General features: G+C 42.9%; 1 protein-coding gene across 7 annotated transcripts; it reads left to right on the plus strand.

Moving 5' to 3' along the window:
- The first annotated feature begins 679 nt into the window (after nt 1–679).
- Nucleotides 680–20,305, plus strand: stx12 (syntaxin 12). Of its 7 annotated transcripts, none has more exons than XR_007191944.1 (11): nt 2,174–2,356; nt 3,749–3,818; nt 4,153–4,252; nt 4,689–4,832; nt 7,460–7,503; nt 8,543–8,648; nt 8,944–9,016; nt 9,236–9,318; nt 10,037–10,133; nt 14,462–14,572; nt 19,836–20,305. XR_007191944.1 is itself a non-coding variant. In XM_048228972.1 (10 exons), exons 2-10 carry the CDS (start codon nt 2,257–2,259, stop codon nt 10,127–10,129), a joined length of 813 nt encoding a protein of 270 aa, XP_048084929.1. In that variant the 5' UTR covers nt 680–763; nt 2,174–2,256; the 3' UTR covers nt 10,130–11,312. The 7 variants fall into 7 exon arrangements, 5 of the variants coding, with proteins under 5 accessions (XP_048084929.1, XP_048084927.1, XP_048084931.1 ...); XR_007191945.1 differs by lacking the exon at nt 19,836–20,305 and adding an exon at nt 16,358–16,437; XM_048228972.1 differs by lacking the exons at nt 14,462–14,572; nt 19,836–20,305 and adding an exon at nt 680–763 and having other exon boundaries at nt 10,037–11,312.
- Nucleotides 20,306–20,833: the final 528 nt, after the last annotated feature.

A 20,833-nucleotide genomic window follows, 5' to 3' on the forward strand; every position in this document is an offset into this window, starting at 1 on the left:
TAGAATTATCATTTCATTGGTTATTTTTCAAAATGTTCTTTTGGGGGACCATGTCCCTGGACCCCCCTTAATTTTTGTTACAAACTTTTTGCAGTGTACAGGGGGGCCCTTTTCATGTCTGTGCCCAGGGGCCCAGTGGCTCATAATCTGACCATGAGTAGGCCTACTTTCAGATGACCAGCAACACCAGATTGAAAAAACAGTCACACTCCTCACCACATGTTCAGTTCACTCCCGCAAGGCATCATGAAGCAAGGGGAAAAGGAGTAGGCCTACTTATTAGTCAAGCGCTGTGGAAATCAAAACAAAATCTTGTGTACAAGTTTGGTCAGACTAAAGACTGATTTCTGCTATGGTTTGTGGTCCAGGACAAACCTATTTAATCACCAGAGCAACATACCAGACAGCGTACCAAAAGGTGCATCCTCATTTGGGCCTGTGCAGCGCCCACTTGTTGAAAATAAAACCACTATGTGATCAATTCAGCTTGACAAGTAAAATCTGTTTGTGTTTACTATCGTCTCACATATTACAGAAAAATAAGACGATAAAGTCAAGAAAGTGTCTTGATTCAAAGTCTAGGCATGCATTGCAATGCAAGCCTCACGCATGCAATGCATGCACATTGCACACATGCAAGCCTCACTATTTTATGGTTTGTTACTGCAGTTGCGCGCATGCGCGTAGTGACGTCTACAGCGTGACAGTTTTGTTGATTGGTTTTCCAGCGGAAAAGAAAGTCTAACAGCGGATTGTCGGACCGGTGAGTCAACACACGTAAGATGTCCCACTTCCCAGTTTGTTATTATTGCATATCAATATGAATTGTAATAGATATGTACAATTGTCTAAAGTGCTTGCTTTTTAAGGGCGGTGGTTAGTTGAGTAACGTTACGGTTTTAGAATATATTTTCTAGCTGGCTAACGTTAGCACTGACACGTTAGCTCACGACAGGTCAACATTGTTCGCTAACGTTATGCTAGTAAATGTTAGCTAGCTTTCCTGGTAATATTGGTCAGTGTTTAAAGTAATTTAGCTACACAATCGGCTTTTGTGTTTGCTAGCTAACTGCTCAAGACACCGTTAGGTCATCTACGTTAGCAATCCAATGCGTTAAGTTAGCTGACATCAGCTGACGACTCGAGTCGAGCACAGTAACGTTAGTGTAATAATGTTAGTTCATTCATGAGTCACCTGACATCAAGACCCGTCTGTAATAATGAACCACTACTTCAGCTAGTATTCGAAATATCATGTGCTTTCGTTGTCTTCGTTTAAGTAAACATAAGTTACCATGAATACTTGTCATCCAAATAGCTAATGTCAACATCACCCTTCTGGAATTTGGCGTTAGCTAACGTTACCTATCTAACAGCCACAATCTTATTATACAACGTCAAGTCATCTTGCTGTACACCTTCCACTCGGATAAACCGAGAATCGAGATGGCAGTGCAGCATACTTAGACTGGTGTGTTTCCCAGGAACGTTATAGGGAGCCTACTAGGAAAGATGGGGCAGTAGAACATGACTAGCCAGTTATAGACCGCCTAGCCCTAGTCCAAGCTAAGGTACAGTTAACCTTATATATTAGGGTTATCTAATTAACCAAGGTTTACAGACATGTGACAGCGCAATCCATAATCCCTTTGCTAGCTGTCATAGGTTAGCGGAATGCAGACATCGATATCCGTTACTGTAGTAGACTTTACGAGTTTATCCTCCTGAATTCCTGTCCCATTTCCTGGGCAGCAAGAGCCTGAACATCCTCCGCTTCAACTCTCTCTGGCTTTAATGATCTGTGTGCTCCGTCCATTTTCGGTTGGCATTAAATGGATCAACAGTGACATTTGATAATCAGTTAAGATGATAAGTCAGACAGGGCCTCGTAGAGATGACTTTGTTTTTCCTGGCACGTTGGTAATTACTCCAGTATTTACATGCTTCTACATCTAGTAACAGAACATGTCACATAGCATGGTGTGCTATATTTAGCTAGAAAAAAAAACATTCTTCACACACATTCATCAAGGTATCTGTCTCATTTATCCATTAAAATTAACTGAGGGTGTGGTTTTCAGGTGGTTCCACCTAATCTGTGGTTTGCAGTGTAAGCATTTAGTTTGTCTGGATGTCCTACTGACTGAAATGAAGTATTTCTCAATGTGTTTAGCCTTTTTCAGGACTTATAGCAACCTGCCAAGTTCCCACCTGACTGCCTTCAACCAGGGGGGTTGAAGCACACAAACCAGCACAATGTCCTACGGAAAACCAGACAGCTATCGTACCCCTCCCCGAGACTTCAACAGCCTCATACAGACATGCAGCTCCAACATTCAGAAAATCACACAAAACAGTAAGTGATGGACATGAGTTTCCTGTCTACTAAATGGTTTTTGGCCTGGTTTGATTTGCTAACAGCACTGTGGGCTGTGTTGTTGCTGCAATGAAGAAAAGTAGAACATCATTTATGAAATCCTGAATGATAAAATCTAGACAATAAGGTTTCAGTTCTTACTCCCATAAGGTGTCAGTTCCTACTTATGTACTATTTTTATCAGTCGTCTAAAACACAGGGTCGGTCTCTCTGCAAACACTTTAAACTGGCTCTGAACATACATTGCAGACATTTTTGTCAAAGTCTTGAAAATCATTTGTCAGAGAAATATGATTTATTCTTTGCTGTTGCACAAGAAAGCTGTCTTGGTCACCCTTTTTTCATTGTACGTTTCTGCAAGATTAGGCCTATCATCACAGAGCACAATATTATTAATCTTCAAAGCTATGCTGATACATTTCCATTGAGCCAAATGACAAAAATGCACTGAGCTATCTGACTTCATGATTGACCACCTTGTGAATGAGCAACAATTTTTGAAGCTAAACTAAGATGAGAAAAAAAGTATTATCAGTTGGCTCCAAATTCAAACGAGCTCAGGCTGAGAATTCCGGGTATTCAAAACAAACTGGAAGTTAAAAGTTTCTGTGTAATTTTTACAATCAGAATCAAGTTTTAGCAGGGTAACCAAAACAGCTTTCTTCCATCTAAGGAATATCGGCAGAATGTATCCTTTTTTACTCATGCTTTTTATCAGCCCACAAGTAAACTGAACTACTCTAATGCCCTTGCAACAGTTAATGCTGCAAGATTTTCTACAAAAACAAGGAAGAGAGTGCATTTTACTCTTATTTTAGCCACACTGCACTGGGTGTCCGTATGTTTTAGAAGTCATTAATGGATACATCAATTCTATTTGGTATTGAACCCTCTTATATTGCAGATCATCTCTTATTTTATGTCCTCTACGACAATTCTTGTAAACACTCCCAATTAAACACAGCATTTCGGATAGAGCTTTTGCATACTATGCCCCTCAACCGAGCAACCCTGCTGAAAAGTATTTTTAAAATGAATCTTTAAACACATCTCTTCAGTTTAGTTTACAATTAGCAATATTCAATCTTCTATTCTTTTATTCTTTGTTATTATTTTTTAAAGGAACCGTATGTAAGAAATGAAATTCAATTAATCCCCTGATTTGTCAAGACATTGTTTTATTTCTTTTTTGAATTAACTGTTACAACTTGTTGATTTTCAGTAATGTCCAAAGTCAGTAGTTTATAAGCTCTGCTCTACATGGGTTATGTGGTTTTATCATTTGGTCACTGTATGTTTGGTAAATGCTATACAAGTAGAAATCCTATATTAGAAAATAATATTTATTAATTGTTTGTGTTTGTTTTACAGCGGCCCAAATCAAAAGCATGGTCAGTCAGCTGGGGACGAGGCAGGACAACAGTGAACTCCAGGATAAACTGTTAGTACCGCATGTAGCCTGTCATCATTGAAATACTGTTGGTCAGTGTTATGGTCTACTGACTGACCAGAACACTTTTCTTATTGATGTAGTTGTCCATGGTGTAACATGTCCATAATTGGTGTAACATGCCCAAAAATATTTTTGATGCATCATGCTAGTTAAAAAAAAATTGACTCATTTCCCATTTTTTATTTTTTGTAACATAGTTTTTAAAATAGTAACATGGTTTGTAAAATAGTTTTTACTTAATTGGCTTGGCATTTTTTCTTTGTGTGTGTAAACATATGTTGGCACTTTCATAAGGTCCTAAAATCATCTGTTTGTCTTTCAGCCAACAAATACAACACTATACAAACCAGCTTGCAAAAGAGACCAACAAACACCTGAAAGATCTGGGAACCCTCTCTCTCCCCATGTCCTCCTCTGAACAGGTCAGTGATTCTTTCTCTTCCTCTCTCTCTCTCTTCTCATTTCCCTTTTTTCCTCTCTGTGACCTGAGACGTGGATATGCACATTTAATGTGAATATTACCATACTCTTGTCTTGGGCCTCTACTATGAAGCCTGTACTACGAAGCAGGATTTTCGGGCTAGTGAGAACTTCACATTTAATCCTGGGTTTTCAAGTCAATCAGTAAGAGATATCAGAAAAAATAACTGATAAAAAACACTGTATATTGCCAATGCTTATGTATGCCTGTGGTTATTTGGGTTTGTGAAGCCAGCGAACGAAAATATACCCTGGGTATGTTGAACATGCCTTGTGGTATAGGCCCCTTGGAGTGTGTAACTTAGAAGCCAAATCAGGCGTGCTGTAGTAATACTGATCGTCTGAGATTGTGTTTTTTTGTGTGTGTTGTCTCTGCAGAGACAACAGAAGATCCAGAAGGACCGGCTGATGAACGACTTCTCGGCAGCGCTGAACAACTTCCAGGCCGTGCAGCGACGCGCAGCGGAGAAGGAGAAGGAGACGGTAGCCAGGGCCAGGACCAGGGCTGGCTCACGCCTCTCGGTACGCTATGTGCTACGCTAGCCAGCGTCCAGGAGCCTGTACTACGAAGCGAGGTTACTGGCTTATCTGGGTAACTTCGAGAGTAACTTGATCACGTGTGGCGTAACTTCCCGATTAACCCGTACTACGAAAGGTGGATATGTTTCAACAGAGGTATGCTGCCATGGCAATTTACGCTGCATCTCAAACCTGCTCCGAGCAGGTTATGTTCTTGGTTAACCCGAGGTTTCCGTTAACCACACATTTTATAAGTACCACCTCTCCACTAACAATTCGAAACAATGTCGGCGTACCTGGATGATCCATACGACATTGGAGCGCAAATCGTGAGGGGCTCTTCGCAGGGCGAGGGGTTTTAGAGACCGCCATATATTCTCTATGAAGAAATAGATTGTCCGCCGAAGGAATTCGTTATCTTTGTCAGATGATCTAGGCAGAAGTCTCTAATGTCACCCGTCATAGTAATGCCCTTACGTGGACATTCTTGTATTCCATCTAATCGGTGATGCTGAACATCTGAGCAAGAATACTGTATGTCCGAAAATAAATCGGACATAGGCCTAGCCTACAGTATGCTGAACATCTGAGCAAGAATAGCCTAAAATAAATCTGACATAGCCTACAGTAGGCCTAATAAATTAAAATCACCATTTTAACAAACTTGTTGAATTGAATGGCATATTACTGTACCCTGCACATAAAGGCTACACATTTCCACAGCACCATCCGACCGAATGCCTCCCTCAACCCCCTCCATAATCGGCCTTCCACTATTATTTGTGATGGCCACTCTGGTGCCTTACAGTAGTGTTCAAAGACACTTTTTTCTTGTTAGCTGTAAAACAGAGGCCAAGTGAAGGCTATAAGCATACTAGGCCTACATGTTTTCATAATTAAGAAATATTAATGCAAGCTATGACTATATAAACCACTATTCTGAATAACGTGTTTGTTTTCACCTGCTGCCATGTGCGTTTGACAATGGTGTTGTATCTGAAATGTTCACAGGATTAGGCATACACTAAATCAGTCAATGGGGGCTACTTAAACATTCAATTACTATAATCTATATGCCCACTTCTAAATTGTGTTGCATCTGTAGGCATTTCTATGAACTCAAAATAGGCAATTTAATTATTTCAACTCATTTCATACATTCCGCAAGCTATTAATCCTCCGTAACACATATTTGAAGAACATGTGGAAATAAAACTTTACTTTTAGGCATTTAGGCTACCCGATCTGCAATGCGTTGCCAACAGCCTGCCGACGTATTTTATTTTTGTCATAGAGTGGGTTTTAATTCCTCATAACTTGTCATAATAATTGTACATTCCTCATCCGTAAAATAAGGTGATCGCGTCATCACTGAACGTGGTGACTTGCGCTGCAACCCGCCCCTTTTATGTGAACGCGCACAAACTCCAATTAGGTTAACCCCGGTTCAACAAATCAACTTCATAATCAGCGTCGTAGTACCGATTAACACCACTTAAGATAACCAGGTTTTGTCAACCCCGGTTTAACAAAGTAACCCTGGGTTACATCTGGGTAGGTTAAGCTCCCTTCGTAGTACAGGCCCCTGCTCTATATCAATCAAAATATTGCTCTTTGTTCTGCTTCCAGTGGATGGAACAGTGCTGCAAGGTCGAAGCATGTCCTCTCTCAGTTCTTGTAGCTTTGCTTGTTTCTCCAACCATGACCCAGCTACACATTTCGGAAACAGTGAAAACAAAAAATACCTCTCTAACCAACGTAACATATTTAGCTGAAGTTAGCGATGCAGATGAAGTTCAGGAAGGCTCCTACGATGTCCACTTTATAGATTTCTGGTTTTAATTTTGGAAATTTGCCTGCCTCTCGTAGGCTACTCCTTCATGACTACAACTGACAGCTGTTGACAGTTGGCCTTTGCTAATTTGGCAACCCAAATAGGAGGATGCGGCAGCCCATCATTAATACGCTATTCTAGAATTAATTGTTTAAAACATAAACACAAATTCCAAGAGATTCCGCCCCATAACTCATTTTTTTACGGGTTTTATGGGTTATAGTAATGTTGTCAAATAAGCCATTACTTCAATTCATCGTGTTTCCTTACTCTCTGATGACATATGGTGATAATTTTTGGAATGGTTACAATTTATTTTCCATTATTTCCTACATACTGGTCCTTTAAGCCAGAGCCCTAGAGAGAGATAAGGCTCTGGGTTTAGCCTCCTAGAATGATTTTGAGATCTGAGTGTTCTGATTCTAAGAACTCCCTTCCCTTGGCATGATTAACTAAGAGAGTTTATGGGAGGGGAAAAGCCCAAAGACAGAAGGCCTAAAATGATTAGTAATCATTTATGTACACACAGAAGTGCAGATGCTATGGTTACAGCGTTTAGCAGATGCTTTTATCCAGTTTGACTTACAATACAGATTAATTTGGTATCATACATACTAATGGTGCATAGGTATGTCTCGTGCCATGCACATGCTATTTAAAGTGTAGTCTTTAGATTCGACAATCCTGTTACATCTTCTATGTTTCATCTTTAACAAATGATAGAAGCAGACTAAGACTGATTGACATGCACTTCTCATCTTCCTGTGTGTGTGTTTGTGTGTGTGTTTTCGCTCAGGCTGAAGATGGCGGCCATGACGAGCAGCTTGTTTCTTTCGATAAGTAAGTGCACCTTCCGATACACACTGCACTGTCACCATCAGCATCCAGCCAGGCTAATCATTAGCCATTAGTTCTCTGTCTCAATGACCCATTTCTGTCTGGCCAGCGCGCTCTCTCAGGGAGCACAAGTAGCATCACATCACTTCACAGCGCAGCATAGTCAGAGACTTTTTAATGAGGAGACACAGCACTCATCTCCCATAGAAACGTATGGGGCTAGTTCATAACGCAAACATGGCCGTCGTCTACACATACTGTATTCCACTCCTTCCACCGCCAAAAGTTGAACATATCGTTCCAATCATGTGGTATGTTGTGAATACATCGTGCCAATCATTTGTTGTGATCTTGCAGATGGAGCGAGGTTGGTGTTGTGAAGCCTTGCGCACACTCAGTTCTGCCTGAAATAGATGCTCGATAAGTGCCCAAAATGCGTTGCAATATGGCAGCCGAGTGGAGGGACTTGCCTAAAAGGACTTTGGTGTAGCACAGCGCAGCGTAGCCTCCTCGTTCCCCGACCCATTACTTACTGCTCAGCGGACTTATTGCTCCATGGCCTTGCCAGTAACACTGTAGACCTTGGCCTGTAGTTGTCCTCCCCAGCTGCTGTCCGTCTGTCTGTCTGTCTGTCTGTCTGTCTGTCTGTCTGTCTGTCTGTCTGTGTGGGGTTCCTTCTCTCTTAAGAGATATGTGTGACAGGCCTCTGTGCTGTCTGCCAGTTTGTAGTCCAAATGAGGGCTGTGGCCAGGCCGCCAGTTCTATGATGGAAAAGGTGAACATGTAGAGACTGAGAGTGTGTTTGGGGTGGTGGTGGTCGTGGGATAAGGGATCATTCCAATTGAAAACAAAGTAATCGAACGTGTTGCTAACGCTAGCTTGCATCACACGCCGTTAGGACATGCTGTCAGGAGGTACCACCACTGCACCCCTGAGCAAGGCACTTAGTTACCCTGCAGTTGGATTACTCTGGATAAGAGTGACCGTTGAAACCAATGTTTTTGTTTGAATGAGTGATTGGTATTCTGCTTTAAACCCACAGCCAAGATGATTGGGGTCAGACCACCACACAAACGGAGGAAGTGGCCATTACAGAAGAGGACCTGGAGCTCATCAAGGAGAGAGAGACTAACATCCGACAGCTGGAGGTGTGCAAACACACACACACACACACACACACACACACACACACACACACACACACACACACACACACACACACACACACACACACACACACACACACTAATTGGCAAATAGTGGCCTGCAGGTAAATTCCTGCTAGGTCCTTTCCACTTTTATGAAAACTTGTGACAAAATGGTCAGTTTCTCAGTATCTTATTGTATCAGTAGGTGCTCAGTTATTGAGCAGCAGAATTGCTATATATAACACAGCTTTCTGACACATTCTCCTGTAATTTTTTTGCTTCTGTACTTTCGCAGTCAGACATCCTAGACGTGAACCAGATTTTTAAAGACCTCGCTGTGATGATCCACGACCAAGGAGAAATGATCGGTAAACAACACAACTGAAGTGTCTTCATCATCCTCCTCTCTTCATCCTCCTCTCCTTTACTCCTTTAGTCTTTATTTAGCTTCTACAACAGAGCTGCTATCATTCTCAATTTGATGCACCAATATAGTGTCTGAAATTGTGACAAGGTTTCTGACAACCATGGAAATGTGTGTGTGTGTGTGTGTGTGTGTGTGTGTGTGTGTGTGTTTGCCTTAACAGACAGCATAGAGGCGAACGTGGAGAACGCAGAGGTTCATGTAGAGAGGGGAGCAGAACAGCTTCAGAGAGCTGCATACTACCAGGTACCACCAGCCCTTTATATGTTTTATTTTTTCCATGTCCTTTTCATCATTTAATAATTATCATCAAATGAATGTCCAGTCAAAATGAATGTAAGTAGGATGTCTGCTCCCATGTAAGGTTTTTAGGATCAGGCACCAGAGTTGCCTTGTTTTGTCCACACACCAAAGATATTTAGTTCACTGTCATATAGTAGTATAATATCTGGAAATATTAAAGTTAAAGAAGCTACAATCAAAGAATTTTTATGTATGTTCCCTTAAAAAATTACGCAAATTGATTAATCAATTACTTAGTAGTTGACAACAAATCAATTAATCGTTGCAGCCCTAGTCAGTGTTCTTTTTTTTTTTTGCAGTCTTATCTCTTATGAACAGCCTGAAAAGGTGTCAGTATTAGGTTTTCCAGTCATTACATCCTAAAAAGTAATTAGTCTCTCAAAAAAAACAAATTCTGATCTATGCTGTATTTATAAAAATCTAAATGAAATTGAATTTACACGTTCGATTGAATTCCAAAATTTTAAAGTCTGAGGAATCCTCTATGAACAGCACCATCATTGGTATTTGAATTATGATATAATTCAACTATCTTTTATGGCCCCTCTTTTAAGTGTCAATTTTTTTAAATTGTAGACATTTTTGTAGTCAGTTGGTTGTCTTGAAATGTAAATTTAACGGAAAGTTCGCTCTCACTCTCTCTCTCTCTCTCTCTTCACAGCAAAAGTCGCGTAAGAAGATGTGCATCCTGGCCATGGTGCTGTCCATAGCACTCACCATTCTGGGGATCATCATCTGGCAAGCGGCCAAGTGAAGAGGTCCTTAATTATCTCTGTCCACCTTTTTCACCATTTGTTTCTCTCATCCTCCACAAAACAAAACGACATACTCAGACTCGGTTCTTTATCAAGTGATTCCCTTCCCCGTCAAACCTAGTCTTGCTTTCCCCAAAAACACCACTGTGCTACATCCATCGTGAAATGATAGATAAATGACAGAGAAAGATGAGAGAAGAGTGAAGAGAGATTTTGAAATGCACGTATTTTATTGGAATGGTTGTAGTGCAGCAACACTTTTCTGAAATGGAACGCTGCTTGATGCACTGGGGTGAATTGCCGTAGACAGTCAGTCTGTACAAGCATTAAGCAGGCTTTTCCTCCTTCCTTTTCCATCTAAGGCCAAGCTCATTTTTCTGTAATTCTATTTATGTTCATGTGAAAGAGCAGGGCTGCGTGAGAAGACTGGAGCGGGAGTGTCTATGATAAAATTATTAATTAATCTAACATCTTGATTATTATCTACTATTTACTGCACTAACACTAGCATTGTCGTAACCACAGAGGCAAATTACTGTTCATGTTGCTATTTAATGATGTTATAAAATAAAAAAAAGGGTTGTGGATTGCAAATTTCAAAGCGAATATTGCTTTCCACACAAATACTTGTAAATTCCACTTTTTGAAGCTGTAGATTGTCGTTCTTTTATTTTTATTATTCTTTTTTTGTAAAACTTTACGTTGCAATATTGATAACTTCACAAATTGCCACACTCCACAAAAGTAGTTCTGCTAAATAAAATAAATATTAAAAAAATCATATTTTAACAAAGAAGCAACAGAGATTAGCATAGCTAGCAATTACAGAGAGTGCTTGCTGTAGCTGTATAAGTTAGCATTCATAAACTATTGTCCCATATGGAAAAAAAGTATGTCATGAATTTGGACTGAGTGCCCATGTTGTAAATTATGGTGACTTTTGAAGTGCTTAATATATGGTGGTGATTTCTGCAAATGTCTTGTAAAACTGACGTCTCAAATGGATTGTTGTAAGGAATGATTTGGATGTGTACATAACCAAAATGGGAAATGTTTCTTGATAAGAGGTTGTAAAAAAAAAGAAACGGACCTACACTTTTAAAACAAGCGAAAATGATTGTCTACTTGTTTTTTATTATTTCTATTTCTTCTAGAATATTAGTAAAACTGTCTTAAGAACAATTTCTTTGTTTTTTTTTTGTGTGTGTTTTGCATAACTTCTTCAATACATTGTATTGATGGCATACTGATCGCTTAGTGCCTGTCTGCTACATAGGTTTGTGTATGCAGAAGTATGCCACGCTCTGCCAAAAAGCAAGTATATTCCCAGCCATAGTGTTAGTCAGACCAGTGTCAACACCTTCATTGTATCTGCTTGAGGCATAACATATGTGTGTTGGACATTGAGGGCCCATGACGATGTTAAAAGATGTGCAAAGAGTCGTACATTTATAACTTGATAAAATCGTTACACTATAACTTTCTAATTGAATACCTTGAGCAGGATCCTTGGCGTAAACACTTGTGGGTCAGCTCCCGTCTGCCACACGATGCCTTTAGTTCCAGGTATTACACACTAAACTTGTTTCTTGAATTTGCTCTGTGAATTAGGGCCCAGAGACTCTTCATTAAAAAGAGGAGGCCCACCCTGCTTCCAGCAGGTGGCAGTGCTGTACAGCTTTTCAGGGAAGTTGAGGTTAGGGTTAGGCAGCGACCTTTACATTACATTTAGCAGACACTTCTTGACCAAAGTGACTTACATATGTCAGCTATATTACAACAGATCACATTGTCCCTAGAGCAACTTGGGGTTAAGTGCCTTGCTCAAGGGCACAACAGTGGAAGCCAGGAATTGAACCGACAACTTTCAGGCTACTGCACGCTAGCCCAGCTCCTTAACCACTACACTACCACTGCCCTGTGACCTTACACATGGAGCTGGGGTTAGGGTTAGGCAGCGACCTTACACATAGAGCTGGGGTTAGGGCAATGGTTGTCAAACGGGGTCGGCAAAAATATTGGAGGGGTCGCGAAATGATTTGCAGTCTGGATTAAAGACATTTTTGTGAAGGTTTTTAGGTAAAGGCTGCCATTGACATAATGGCTTTGATGTTGACATAGCCTACCTATGAGAGAAGACATTTTCTGCCTCTGCTTCCGATGCCCATCTCACAATATTTTGAAACCAAATTCCTCCGGTTAGAAAGAAGGGGGTTGTGAGCCCATGTTTTTTGGGGGGTCGCCAGACAACTGTGTTAGGGTTAGGGTTACACAGCGACCTTACACATGGAGCTGGGGTTAGGGGTAGGCAGCGACCTTACACATGGAGCTGGACAGGAATACCATCTTTGGGATCTAGATCTAGATCTGTTTTCTTTTTTTTTTATATATCTGGATCTTTGTCCCCCTCTGGCTCTAGTTGGAGATGATCAGTATGTTCAAGGCCCCGTCCTTTGAAGTCTCCTGAAGGCCTGTGGGATATTGAGCTATCTATGACTGGCACCAGTTTGCAAAAACAAAATAACACACTCGGTTCTTTATTGAAGTAATTCCCCTTAATGACTGCAAGATATATAAATCAAAAACAAAATTTTAGATCGATATGTTCTTTCTCCTCAATGGCTCTGAACAGAACAAAACAGAAACATTTTGGAATTGTCACTGGCAAATGATGAAGTTGGTCTGGTAAGATTGGCAGGCTTGTGCAGTTAATTGAGGAATTCAGCTGCGCCTTTCTTTTACTTTTGCCAATCCTTAAAAATCAGTTGGAGTTAGAGCAGGGCATAGTGAATATAGGCACTTGTGTGATACCTGAGTAATCTAAAGACCAATTAAATGGCTTCCTTGCCCAGTATATTTTATTCATTTTGTCGCTGTTGTTCACATCTTCATGACCGGCCCAGAAGTAACTGACTTTGCTGTAATTCTTTGTAGTTTGTAGTCCAAATGTATTGTTTCTGCTTAGAGGCATTTCTGTTTATTGTCTGACACTAGAGCAGCACTGAACACTCTCCACAGCAACTCCAAAATGTTTCTCCCATAATGCATTCACTTTTTTGCAGAAGCGTTGACAGCGCAGGCAAGGCGTATAGGAAGTTTTTATCACCACATGCACGTATACCGATGGGAGTCGTCGTTTTTTATCACTTGGGCCCGCGCACACCATCCACAGGGCCCAAGAAATACCAGAAAGTTAAGAAAGATGTAACGGCGTGCTTGAGATACATTATGTTGCAGCCCCTTGCATCATAGGGCGGGATGACTGAGAAACTGATGAGGTCTCCAATTTTGTGTGCTTGTTAAGCTAGTTGAAAATTGTGCAAAGTAGGCAAACAGCAAAGGGGGATCACAGAAGGTTGAGCAGCAGCAGTCAGCAACTGAAAGCAGTGATGGATTTGGGCCTGGCGTCTGGGAGAGGTTGGACACGCGTCCAAGATGAATTTTGTTGGAAGGACTGTGAGGTCGCGGAACGCACTGTGGAAAAATGGGGGAATGAGGGGGGGGGGGGGGGCATATCCGTTCCAGCTTATCCGGACTTCAGGGCTTAAAACAGCCACACCTGTGTCGATCATAGAGGGTTCTGGCTATAACCGAATTGAAGTCACTGGCTATGCAGAAATGTGCCAGTGGTGCTGCTGACCTCTCTGGCGGCCTTTGGCCATTTCTTTGCCATCCGCCATGTCGTCTGTGCGCGTAAGGTGTTTCCGCCTCTCCTCGTCCTCGCTTCTCCGCCAGCTGCAGTTTATATATCGTTTAGTCGATGTTCCATAGACACGTCTGCGACTGTGGACAAGGCTGACCTAGTTTCGGCGCATCTTGACGAGGTTAGCCTCGTGTAACCTCTGATCATTTGTACAGTTTAGAGGTTTTCGGGGGCCCCCGCATATTCCGCCATGCTGCAAACGAGCTGGCCCTCCCCCTGCCACAGTCAACTGATGGTGCAGAGCACGAATGGCAGTAGGCTCTCTAATTACGGCAGATATCGCATTACTCCTTTCTCACGAGGAAGGCGGCTTAATGGTGGAGAGTAAACAACTGAGTCGTTGCCACAGAGGGCTGTGGTCTTGCGGCATTATGTCACATCCTGGTCTGTTCTCCATTTAAGCCTCTTTGAAGGTGTTGGGCCTCCCACCTCAATCCCCTTCTCTGCTATAAAGAGAACACGTTAACCACTGTTCATTTGTCATGTCAGGTGTGTGCCGTTAGGAAGCGAAAAATCTGTTTTTGCAAGTCTCGACAATTTAAATGGCTCTCAAAGGACATTTGGGGGACGGGGTTGAGTGTGTGTGTGTGTGAAAAATAAATCATCACTTTTTCCCCCATGTTCCTAGAGTGTGACGTGAGGCAGTATCCATCACTGTGGAAGGTGTGAGCATAACTTGTGCCTGTTTATGTCTGGTGGTCTTGATGGTGCTCCTCAGATCTCACACTCTCAGTCATCGGTGAGTTGGACATACTTTTTGGCTTCTCCCACCTCCCATAATGCCTCACTGTCACATTCCTCCTAATTATGGCCTGCGCTTGGATGCGGCCGCCGCTCCCTGCCACTCGTACAGTTATATAAGAAAACCGCCAACGAATTTGAAGTGTGGCGCGTTGATGAGAGGTGGTGTTATAACACCCCTACTCGTATTCCCTCTGGATTCTTATTCGCCCTTTTTCCGTTTACTCTATTCCTTATTTAGAGTTATTCATTTGGCAAAATGAATGTCAATTATTACAAGGGCCATTCTCCCCAGAGCAACTTAGGGTAAAGTGCCTGGCTCAACGGCACAGCGGTCGCTGTCGGGAATTGAACCCACACTACTGCATGCTAGCCTAGCTCCTTAACCACTACACTACCACCGCCCCATTGTATCATGGTATTAAGACTCTGTATCTGTTGAGATCATGCATATGTTCACAGCAGTCACAGTGTGTCACTTATTTTCTTGACATATAGTCAGTGACTCTGCATCATGTCATGGCTGGACTGAAAGCCAGATAAGAGGGTGAGATGTGGAGAAAGAGAGAGAACAGAGAGAATATGGAAAGGAGAAATCTCCAGCCTCTTTCAGCCTCCCATTGGGAGCTCACATGTCTTGGCTGAGGGTCACCCACGTTTCTTGGTGTTCGTTCGGTGTCTGTTTCACTCTGCCATGCAAACAGCTGACTAACCACAGCGGGCCGAGGCGAGCGCTCGGCCAGAGAGACTCTCCAAAGGTGCAGAAGGGACACGGGAGGCTTTTGAAAAGCCAGGGCTCTTTTTTTAGAGGGGTGGGGGCAGATGAGGAGGAAAAGAAACCCTGGGCTTAGAATTAAATCCAGCTGCCACCACCCTCCCACATCAGCTATAAAAAAATGTCAAAGTAAAACATTACATAGACGTCGATGTAAAAGCGTGAGACTGTAATACACAACCTGTCAGTTTTGTTTTTCAAAGATTTCTTGATGGGTCTGTTAGACATCAAGTGGTTTGTATTAAAACAGCCTTGCGTCTGACCCAAGCCCCCGTGGCGATCTGTGTTTTGAATTTAAGCACACGTTTGGGTTTTAAAAGGTTTAATAACGTTTGATATCTTTTACGATAGGTATACTGCACAAGCAGAGCTTTTAAAAATATTTAGTTTGCCTCACTTAAAACAAAGTGCCACCATAGTTGCAGAAATAATAATACCTTGTGAGAACTTGCATGGACATTTACTAATTTGAATATGACTTTGTAAGACTGGTATATGCATGATCTCAACAGATACGGAGAGTCTTAGTACCTTGATATGACTTGTACAAGCCAATGGGACCATGAGTCTCACCTTTGCTTCAGCATTTGGAATTGTGTACATTCCAAATACTCTTGTCATGAATGCCATGTCAATTCTTGCAACATGTTTTATGCACATCAGTTGCTCCTGCATATGAAGATGTCTGTCCTGTATGACACACTGCTGTCATTGCAAGGCCTGGTTGGCTGGCGTAGGTCAAGCCCCTTTTGTGTGTGTGTGTGTAAACATGTGCCACTGTGCTTTATGTGCTGTTCCCTCTACTTCGCAGTCAATGCGGTAAGAGCAAACCACAGCTTTCAGAGGAGAACATGTCCCATTACAAAGGCTGCTATGTGCTTCCTCATTCAGCTTAGCCGTGGCTGATGTGGGGGGAGAAAAGTGCAAGCACTGCAGCATGGCAACAACACTGGGTTGTGTACTATGTTGATACGTGGTAAAAACTGGATTATCATGTACTTTCTGCAGGGGGAAGTCTTGACTCGACACTTTGCCGTGGAAGAAACGACGGGTCAAGCACGAAGCTTGATTCTCGCGAAAAAGCACACAAAAAGAAAATAAATAAAGGGGTGTTCCCATTGGGACGGTGTTTACATTCCATTGGGTTGTGTCATATTTTCCACGAGGTTCACTCAGGGATAATTGGCGGGTGCAATGGGTTGCAGATGTTGGGTCACGGCTGGCGTACCGAAGACCCCTTGGGTGCCCACGCTGGTGCAAGAGACTGGGCAGTACAAAGAGTTAAACTGCAGAGGACGTGGCCAACCCAGGAATCGGCCTCAGGAGCCAACACTACCCTGATGTAGCTCTTTCATCTCCATACATTACATTTACATTCAGTCATTTGCGTTCAGTCAAAGCAATTAACAGTTGAGGAGGAACAATCAGGCGTCAGTGAAGCAGAAATCAATCAGCAGGCACAGTGAGTTAAGGCTTTGCTACATTACATTAGCTGCACTACTTTCCCATCAAACATTCTGTGGTTGGCTGTTGCGTGTAGCATTTGATAGTGATGTTTGCTGGGTGCTGTGAATTTGAATGGTAAAAGTGCTAGAACAGACCACTGAATAGGTCGCTGAGCATAACTGGTTCCCTTGATTTTTACTTTTTTGTCGAACTGAAGCTTCCATCTTCAAGATGGAGCGAGTGTGTTTAATGGGAAATGAAACGGGTGAAAAGCATCATGGGTATTTGCAAGTAGGGCAATGGACAAGGGCACAGTGCCGTGCTTTCAGGACATTGCGAAGCCTCGGCAACGCAGCAAGATCCTTGGCCTTGCCAAGCGAATGGAGAGGAGACATGGCTGTTTGTGCATGAAACCCTTGTCATCAGTTCCCACCCAAAATCTCCAGAGGGATTCAAACGAGCTGGAGAAATATATCAACCACTCCCTTCTCTCTCTCTCTCTCTCTCGCTTTCTCTTTAGTCCTCTTTCCCCATCGCTCTCTCTCTCTCTTTATCTCTCTCTCTCTGTTGTGCTTCCTGCTTTTTGGCTAGTGTTCTACACTCATCCCTCGGTTGTGTCGTTGCCAGAGGTATGGGTGATTTATTGGTGGGCGTGAGGACAAGGAGCTGGTGCATTTATTTATGGATCCGTCCGTATTGCTAACTTTCATGACGTCAGATGGTGTGTGAAATGTGGCTTTTAATCATGTATTCGGCACCGCGCCCCACCCATGCGTGAAACGCTGAGCGAAGATCTCCAAGGCCTGCTCTGGCTCAGCCTCCCTGCCGCTCGCTGCTCACTGGATAATGTGTGTTAACAACCGGACAATAAATTACGTTGATAAAGTATATTTTCCGAGCTATATTATTTTAAAACAGAGGTGACTTCATGTAGGAACGTTGAAGGACAATTTCGCCTTTGAGGATTTGCATGCGACATGGCTGGTCCCCCCCCCATCCAACAGAATGAGGCCATGCAGACAAATGGGCCTGTAGGGTGCAGGGGTGATGCGTTGCATGCAGTTGCCTCCCTCTGTGTTGTTTAGAGGTAGCCAAGGAAGCTCGTCGCCGTCCCTGGCTGCCCGTCACTGTTTCCAGTATTTGTGGAGAGGGAGAGATCAACTGTACCCAGCTTAGGCGGCAGTTGCGTCTCGCTGACTCCTGCTGTTGGTTTCCATCAGCCTCCCACATCACAGTTCCAGATCTCTGGGAGGTCACCGTCTCACCTGTAGTATATCATAGGTATTGGGATATGTGTATGCCAATGCAATAATTAACATTTTGCGTTTTTATCAACATCAATGTTGTGCCGGTATCATTTATCATTGCTGTTGAACACTATTGTGTGTATCTCCTGCCCTCACCTTTGATTCATCACTACCATGGTGCTGCATGCATGGACCAGATGTTGGCCTTTCTTCACCATATTTAATGTGAATAACTGTTGTGAGCGGAGAAAAAACTGATTTGATGGCGTAACATCACTGAGTGGAAAGAACATCTAAACTGTGCTTGGTCAACAAAACATTTGCATATTATTTTGCACGAAGCTGCAGAGGAAAGTGCCAAATGGGAAAGAGAGATGTGTGATTGTGAGAATGTGTGAGATTAACTTTTTAAAGCCGTTGAGCCTTAGACCATTAGCCTCAGACCACCTTCCACCACAGCTTCAGAACATTTTGGAGGACACCACACACACACACACACACACACACACACACACGCACACACACACACATACATAAACCCACATTTTTATTTATTGCTTATAATAGCTTTAAGGAGAGCTTGAAACAGTGCAACATTTTCACAGCTTTTGTTTGAGATTGACCTGCCATGTTTCTTTACCTAGCAACAACATGTGCTAATTTGAATAGATGCTTTTACTGGGACATTCCAGGAGGGGTAATCCCTCCAGATATATAGTGTGAAGCCCAGTAAGATCCACTGGACTCAACATCTTGTGTCTCAATCCTTGTTGACGTACCACAACACGTCAGACAGGAAGATGGAGTGAGAGAGTGAGGGACAGAGAGAGATGGAGAGAGAGATCAACTGTACTCAGCTTAGGGCTGCTGTCTCTCAGTGGTTACTCTTGTTTTGTTTCCATCTCTCTGTTGGTCTCCCGTGACACGGCAGCCCCACGCAGGCGGCCGCCCCTGTTCACTCCCCCCTCTGCTGGACGATGGCAGCCCCACGCAGGCGGCCCTGTTCTTTCCCCCTCTGCTGGACGATGGCAGCCCCAGTGGTGCCCTCTGGCATTCTCACACAAGGCCTGGAAAAAATGTGCTGCTGCTGTTTTTATTTTTTATTCTTTTGGAAACATTTGGCAGGAAAACCCACCCCATCCCCCCCATCCCATCCCATTCTCTTCTTCCATCACTACTGTCAACAACACCCCCCCCCCCTCCACACACACACACACCTCACACACACCTCACAACTGAACCCCTGCACACACACACACCTCACAACTGAACCCCTGCACACACACACACCTCACAACTGAAACCCTGCACACACACACACCTCACAACTGAACCCCTGCTCAGCCTCTGTGGCTCGACTCGGTCAGTCAGGCTCTTCTTAGCTTTAGTCTTTTCCATGGCGGATCAACACAGATCCCCTCCAACCCCCTCACACACACATTCTTCACACACACACACGCACACACACACACACATACACACACAGACACATACACACATAACATGATCCAGATGCCAGGGTTCCCCCAAGAGGAAGGAGGTCTGTGTTAGCCGCCGTGGAATAGTATCCATCCCTCGGTGCCTGCAGGAACTGATGGGAAAAGGAGCATGACAGGAAAGTGTGTGTGTGTGTGTGTGTGTGTGTGTGTGTGTGTGTGTGTGTGTGTGTGTGTGTGTGTGTGTATGTGTGTATATGTGTGTGTATGCGTGTGTGTGTGTGTGTATGATGTTTTCAGCACTTGAATTTGTTTCAGTAATCTTGTCCTTCTGTCTCTCTTCTCTTTTCCCTCTAGGTGGATGACGGGAATGGAGTGGGATTGTCTTCAGTGGCTTGCAACAGTATTCGCCCCCCTGAGGGACTGTTTTCCGGTTCTACGATACGGTTTTAAGATACTTTCACATATGAATTTTCCCAATCAGAATTTCCATCATGAAGTCATAATAATGAGGGATTTTGAACAGGGCTTTGACCTGACCTTGAGCCTCTCCAGTATTGCTTTTGTATTGTGCTGTGGGTACTAGGCCTACTGGTAGGTACAGTAATCCCTCTTACAAACCTTTGACTTTTGATCAGTGGGGCAATTATTATTTGTTTTTATTTTTTGTGAAATTGTTTATGTCTTGGTGTCACGGGAACGCTGGCGACTATACTGCTCCGTCTGGCATCTTTTGTCTTGTGTGTCTTGTGTCTTGTGTGTGGAGCGCTTCGGGTTGCCTTCTGTGCATATAAAAGTGCTATATAAATAAAAGTGACTTGACTTGACTTGACTCCAAACTTGTTTTCTAGCGATATTATGTAGATTTGAGTTCCATTCATACTCACTTAAATTCTTATAAAAGTTTCTCCAGTTCCTGCAGAAAATATCCTCAAAGCACGAGGTGACGAGGGCCAAATTTCACAATTGTAAAGGTGTTTGTTGGGGCATCAGCATGGTCAGATACCTACCTCTTTGAGTGTTGGCCTAAAAGCTCTATTTAGGTCTCATAAGAATCTTAAGCAACCTCTATGTTTTGATGTCGATCTTCTAAAACCATGGCTTCTTTTTCTTCCTTCCAATCGAGTTTTACTGATTGAAAACAACAAATGACCCAAATATCTTTGTTAGTTGTGAAAATCTTGACTTTAGAGGGGAAGGGACAGTAGGGGTGAATACCTTTTCAAGCCGCCATAAGTTATATAACATCAACATCAGCCCTGGACCACAGACCCCACTAATGGTCATCTCTATGCCCTACACTACCTGCTGCATGGAGCCTACACACACTGTTGTGTTTCGCTACATACTGGATT

The sequence above is a fragment of the Alosa alosa genome, chromosome 20 (genome assembly GCF_017589495.1).
Source record: "Alosa alosa isolate M-15738 ecotype Scorff River chromosome 20, AALO_Geno_1.1, whole genome shotgun sequence".
NCBI lineage: Eukaryota > Metazoa > Chordata > Actinopteri > Clupeiformes > Clupeidae > Alosa > Alosa alosa.

What these genes read in the sequence shown, in the direction of transcription:
- stx12 (XM_048228972.1), top strand. Translation starts at nt 2,257, where the DNA reads ATGTCCTACGGAAAACCAGACAGCTATCGTACCCCTCCCCGAGACTTC. An exon ending in GGGCTGGCTCACGCCTCTCG is followed by an intron (nt 4,833 to 7,459) that starts GTACGCTATGTG and finishes GTTTTCGCTCAG; the next exon opens with GCTGAAGATGGCGGCCATGA. An exon ending in CGACCAAGGAGAAATGATCG is followed by an intron (nt 9,017 to 9,235) that starts GTAAACAACACA and finishes TTGCCTTAACAG; the next exon opens with ACAGCATAGAGGCGAACGTG.